General features: G+C 35.6%; 2 protein-coding genes across 4 annotated transcripts in view; both read left to right on the top strand.

The window, feature by feature from the left end:
* Positions 1-877: 877 nt before the first annotated feature.
* LOC107667550 (prostaglandin E synthase 2-like) lies at positions 878-3,874 on the top strand. The gene is made up of 7 exons (XM_016459233.1): positions 878-1,215; positions 1,314-1,508; positions 1,610-1,665; positions 2,312-2,464; positions 2,569-2,769; positions 2,860-2,977; positions 3,440-3,874. Exons 1-7 carry the CDS (start codon positions 922-924, stop codon positions 3,557-3,559), a joined length of 1,137 nt encoding a protein of 378 aa, XP_016314719.1. The 5' UTR covers positions 878-921; the 3' UTR covers positions 3,560-3,874.
* A 1,376-nt stretch (positions 3,875-5,250) lies between these two features.
* The window catches only part of odf2b (outer dense fiber of sperm tails 2b), an 8,445-nt gene continuing 7,529 nt past the window's right edge, over positions 5,251-6,166 (top strand). For all 3 annotated transcript variants that reach the window (XM_016459231.1, XM_016459232.1, XM_016459230.1), the window contains exons 1-2: positions 5,251-5,698; positions 5,939-6,066. In XM_016459231.1, coding sequence (XP_016314717.1) covers positions 5,971-6,066 — 96 coding nt within the window. In that variant the 5' untranslated portion in view covers positions 5,251-5,698; positions 5,939-5,970. The remainder of the gene's footprint in view (positions 5,699-5,938; positions 6,067-6,166) is intronic.

Genomic DNA, 6,166 nt, shown 5'->3' with positions numbered 1-6,166 from the left:
CTATTTTAACTCTGTTTTCATGTTACAGGATAATTGTTAGTAAATTTAATAATAAATTAATAAAAGGTATTAAAAATTAATAAATTAACTTAAACTTAAGGGGGTTAAACAATATACGTTACATATTTAGAGAGTTTTAAGGCATTACTTTTTTCAGTTTCTTTAAGGATTAAAATTACATTTTTAAATAATTTTTAAATGACACAAAACTTGGAGCAGCTTTAACAAGTAAATGAAACTAACCAATAATCAAGGGTTTTAAGCAACTGCTTTTAAGATGAATGGGAATGCTAACAGATAGAGACCTCCTTGGCCCAACATGTCCTTGTTTTGTTCTATAAATATTATCCCTAATAACAACAACATATAATTTAGTCTGCTATGCAGGTATTTTTGAACAAACAAATAAATAACTCTAGAATAGGGTATGTCTTGTCACTCACCAGTTAAGTTCAAAAACAGATGAAAATTTTGATGGTCAATTGATACTACACAGCGAAATTAAAGTAGGTAGGCATAAGATGCCCAGATGTTGCCTCGAGTTCGATGGTACTCAAATATTTTATTTCTTTTATCTCCTTATTTTAATAGGTTTCTCAATGCCGTGCCTGTTATTTTTCTCCTCCCTGCTAGGATCACGTTCTTTGGTTGAGATTATTGAAGCATATTTTTTATTTGTATTTCAAATAATTTTATATATAAAAGCTATTATATAATATAAAAAGCTTTATACATTTTATATATATTATAAAAACTATTATTATACTATACTTTTGTAAAGAAAACATTTTAATGCGGGATTCGGTTTTTGAGCCCCTCGCGCCCCCTGGAGGGAGTAAACTTTCTCCAAGAAACGGCTATTAGCTTGTAGCATTTGTTTCATTGCGCTTGCCGTAGAATTGTGGGAGTTTATGTAAAATCATGATGGCGGCGGCCTGTGCGAGAACGCTTAGTAAGGTCGCCCGGTTAGTTTTAGACACGCCGACATGCCGTCTAACAAACACCGCAGCATTAGTGCCGAGAATCTCCATGAGATGCCAAGGAAGGGCTTACGGTACCGGCGGAGCGGGATTTAGATCCAGAACGTTGCTCGCTGCGCCGGTACGTGGCAGCGGGAGAGTCCCGGGATGCGCCTTCTTGCTGGGTGGTGGTTTCGGCTTGTACCAGACCGTCAAACTCGCGCTTCAGCGTCACCTTGCAGAGGAAAAATCAAATGTATATATACACATACAGTTTTGGATGAGAGTGTTGAAATGTGCCCTTAGTTTTGGGGTTGTTTGCTCACCATGGTTTTATTAACTTGTTTTGAATAGGCACCTGAGCTGGGCACAGATCTGAAGTTGACTCTGTATCAGTATAAGACCTGTCCGTTTTGCAGTAAGGTGCGAGCCTTCCTGGATTGTCATGGTCTGCCATATGAAATTGTGGAGGTCAATCCCGTCATGCGACAGGAGATCAAGTGGTCCACTTACAGAAAAGTTCCCATCCTGATGGTGAACGGGACGTTGGTATGTAGCTATTCGCATCTTTCTGATGATGATCGATATCATCTTTCTGATATATGATGCTTCAGCTCATCAAGTCCCTCTCTTTGTTTATATCTCAATAGCAACTCAATGATTCTTCTGTAATAATAAGTGTTTTGAAGACATACCTGGTCAGCAGGTGAGCATCTGCTGCTTGATGATCTTTTTATATGAATGGTCATGTTAAAATTGAAGTGGTTTTAATTACTTTATTTGTTGCATAAACATTTGGTATGTTTGTGTATTATAGTAATTTAGAAATGCTTTTGTTAACACTTAAGTATAGAGACAAATTCTCACTATTAACTAGTTGCATATTAGCATGCCTATTATTAACATATTGGCTGTTTATTAGTGCTTGTAAAGCACATATTCTGCATGACCATAATCTACATCCCTAATCCTACACAACACCTATTTTTAACAACTACCTTACTAACTAATAATCGGCAAATAAGGAGTTTATCTAGGTTTGTTAAAAGCGAGAATTGGACCTTAAAATAAAGTGACCAAGCTTTTTTGTTTGTTTTTTTATGGACGCCCCAAAGTATGATTATTCTTCAGAAAGCATTTTAAATAATACAGAATGAAAAGTGACAATAAACATAATGTTTTGTTCACAGTATTGATTGGAAATTGACAATTTGATGTTTTCCTGAAGTTGGAGGGGGATTGATTGTGAATTTTTGAGCACCGTGTTCAGTTTTGTAATAGTTGCTTTGCTTTAGGCAAATAAATGTACATATAAATGCAAATTTTGATTGTTTGTTCACTGCTTCTTTTAGGGAAAAAACAATATCTGAGATTCTCAATTGTTATCCTGAGATGAAGGCAAAAAATGACAGTGGAAAAGACGTGATAGAGTTTGGCAATAAGTACTGGGTCATGGTTCAAGACACAGATGCTGATCGTCTATATCCTGGAAAAGACACCAGAAAGTAAAGCAAATCAGTTATTTATGAAAGTGATTGCTTTATTATCCTTTTTTTTAATTGAATTTACAGAGTCAAACATAATTATTGGATTAACAATTTTTGCCCAGAGAGGAGATTAAATGGCGGAAATGGGCAGATGAGTGGCTGGTGCACCTAATTTCCCCAAATGTTTACCGCACGCCGACTGAAGCCCTTGCATCCTTTGATTACATAGTGCGAGAAGGCAAATTTGGCACATTTGAGGGATTCTTTGCTAAGTATTTTGGAGCTGCTGCCATGTGGATCATTTCAAAGAGATTGAAAAATAGGTATGTTTTTAAGCATTTTAAATAATACATAATAAAGATATTTGTCAAAAATGTTTTGATAATAAAGTTTAACCTCATCATACTACACAGACACCATCTGCAAGATGACGTGAGACAGGATCTCTACAAGGCCGTCAATGATTGGGTGTCAGCCATTGGAAAAAACAAGACATTTATGGGAGGCGATCAACCCAACCTTGCAGATCTGGTATGTGTTTTTCTCTAAATCTAAAATGATACATAAAAACACAACCGTTGTAAAGTTTTTTTTATATTTTAAAATGTAATTTATACCTTTGATGACAAAGCTGAATTTTCAGCAGCCATTTATTCAGCAGCCAATGTTGAAAAAGTTGTACTGCCTAATATTTTTTTGACCATAAATAAAAGTTTAAAGAACAGCATTTATTTGTAATAGAAATGTCTTGTAACATTATAAAAGTATTTACTGTCACTTTTGGTCAATTTAATGCACACTTGCTAAATAAAAGTATTAATTTCTTTTTTTTTTTTGGACCCAATACTTTTGAATGGTAGTGTTTATTTTTCTCAGTGTCACAATTGCTTAAGGGATATGAATTGGATTATTTCTGATTCTTCATTTCTAGCGTGTTTAATTATCTGTGGTATGGTGAGAAATACATTCTTATACCGTGTGTTTTCAACACAGGCCGTGTTTGGTGTTCTGAGGGTTATGGAGGGCCTTCAGGCATTTGATGATATGATGGAACATACCAAGGTGAAGAACTGGTATCGACGTATGCAGAAGGCCACACAACGAGAGTCATAAAATCAAAGCTTCTGTCATCGCCGCACAAACTTGAAGCACTTGATACCACAGCACAACTTTAAAAAACAGGCTTGATGCCATCTAATGGTAGTCTACTGGTTTTGCAAATCTTAAAAGACTAATTTTTGTCCAGTTATTTAACTGGCTTCCATTCTTCCTTTGCTCGGACTGTAATCACGGAGCTAAGAATTTAATTCGAAGAGATAAAAAAAACAAAAACAAACATAAAATGCTGTTCCCCCTATAATTTGTTATGCAACTAAACTGGATTTCTTTATTTCTCTCATAGTGTTTTCTTTTACTTTGCAGCAAAGTGCAACCTTAAGCAAATGCTATTTAAAGTAAAACAATCTAATAGATTCTATAGACATTGTGAATGGGTTTTAGAGGATTGTTTTGAAACCATCCAATTGTTTCCATCTGTGAACTAGTTTGTAGCTTGAAAACAGGTTACTGACAAATTTATAATCTGGTAATTTAGTCCATTTTTCAGCAAATGACAGTTAATTTCTTTACACAAGTTACTCTTTCTTGTTCTTTTGAATATCTGTTTTGTTCCTTTTGTCATACTGAAGTGCTGCCACTCTCATCATGTGGTATTTAGGTTACCTAAGCAGATGAGCTCAGCCCTGATACATCACTGTAGATCTATGCTTATGTCTACCTCAGTTTGCATTACTGTTCTCTGGTTCATAAGTGTCCAATCTGAGGTTGCAGTGACTTTAAGATCTGTGGTTTACTGAATGTTCATATTAATGCGTTTCAACCTTGGGATTTCAAGGGGTTTAACTTAAAATGTGATCTTACTGAGTAATGGTTTAAATGTGAAAGTTGCTTTGGACATTTGGAGTGTCCATTAACCAAGTACTTTTGCCTATGCATCATATTTTGATTCGACAAAAGTGATACATTTTTGTTAAATGAAATAAAGTAAAAACCTCAAGCAGATGGTTGTCAGCTGGTTAGTAATGTTTTTCTCGAAATAATTAAGCGAACGCATGTTAGATAAGACTCCTACAAATGAAAATACACACTGTTCATTCTAATGTCACCACAACTGATTGTGAATAAAATGGCAATTTATGTAAGAAAATTTCACGGACAAAGGTTAGAATAGGAGGCACATAGCAACGCGTCGTTAGCATAGAAACCTAATCAGCTTCAGTTCATTGGGCGTTAAAACACACTTCTCAAATTTTTGTCGCTGAAGTTTCGAACCAGCCAATCAGAAGCAAAACAGAATGTAGAAGGCGGGATTTAGAGCATCCGACGCGTCTCCGATTGGCGGCTATTGTTGTCCATGCGAAAGTCTACCGGGTACTGCAAACAACATCATCACACGGGACGCAACGTTGCATACTTGTATTAAGGTTAGTGGTATTTTTATTCATATTACATTAATCGTTTAAAGTACATAAGTTTTCATCGATCAGGATTATTTAACTGGTGTATAAATATGCAGTGTATAAGCTGAGAAAAGATTAGTAGCACAAACAGAGACTTGGCTGAGAACTAATAGTCTTTTTTGTTTAAAAGATACGCAAGTATTAATAACACTTTTAATAACAATTTTATGATACACTTCTGCTGAACTTTTTCATATTCTTAAGACAAATAAAGATCGCCCTGCTGAATTAAAGGGATGAAAACACGGTCGTCTTCTCCACAAAAGTGATACATTTTTGTTAAATGAAATAAAGTAAAAACCTCAAGCAGATGGTTGTCAGCTGGTTAGTAATGTTTTTCTCGAAATAATTAAGCGAACGCATGTTAGATAAGACTCCTACAAATGAAAATACACACTGTTCATTCTAATGTCACCACAACTGATTGTGAATAAAATGGCAATTTATGTAAGAAAATTTCACGGACAAAGGTTAGAATAGGAGGCACATAGCAACGCGTCGTTAGCATAGAAACCTAATCAGCTTCAGTTCATTGGGCGTTAAAACACACTTCTCAAATTTTTGTCGCTGAAGTTTCGAACCAGCCAATCAGAAGCAAAACAGAATGTAGAAGGCGGGATTTAGAGCATCCGACGCGTCTCCGATTGGCGGCTATTGTTGTCCATGCGAAAGTCTACCGGGTACTGCAAACAACATCATCACACGGGACGCAACGTTGCATACTTGTATTAAGGTTAGTGGTATTTTTATTCATATTACATTAATCGTTTAAAGTACATAAGTTTTCATCGATCAGGATTATTTAACTGGTGTATAAATATGCAGTGTATAAGCTGAGAAAAGATTAGTAGCACAAACAGAGACTTGGCTGAGAACTAATAGTCTTTTTTGTTTAAAAGATACGCAAGTATTAATAACACTTTTAATAACAATTTTATGATACACTTCTGCTGAACTTTTTCATATTCTTAAGACAAATAAAGATCGCCCTGCTGAATTAAAAGGATGAAAACACGGTCGTCTTCTCCACCCGTCCATGTTCATGTCCCAGACTCAACATCTGTGCATGTCCACCTGAAGAAGAGTCCACAGAAAAGCCAGGTCAGAATAGATGCTGTTTACCATTCCAGTTTAAAACGGTCGCATTTGATTTACTGAGACGGTGAAATCATTCATCATCACAACCCTTTTATGTTCAGCA

The sequence above is a fragment of the Sinocyclocheilus anshuiensis genome, unplaced genomic scaffold (genome assembly GCF_001515605.1).
Source record: "Sinocyclocheilus anshuiensis isolate Anshui unplaced genomic scaffold, SAMN03320099.WGS_v1.1 scaffold1132, whole genome shotgun sequence".
NCBI lineage: Eukaryota > Metazoa > Chordata > Actinopteri > Cypriniformes > Cyprinidae > Sinocyclocheilus > Sinocyclocheilus anshuiensis.
This window is presented reverse-complemented; position numbering and strand designations above follow the sequence as displayed.

Coding starts and splice junctions, on each gene's coding strand:
- LOC107667550 (XM_016459233.1), top strand. CDS start 922: ATGATGGCGGCGGCCTGTGCGAGAACGCTTAGTAAGGTCGCCCGGTTA. Junction 1,216..1,313: donor TTGCAGAGGAAAAATCAAAT/GTATATATACAC, acceptor TGTTTTGAATAG/GCACCTGAGCTGGGCACAGA. Junction 1,666..2,311: donor AAGACATACCTGGTCAGCAG/GTGAGCATCTGC, acceptor TGCTTCTTTTAG/GGAAAAAACAATATCTGAGA.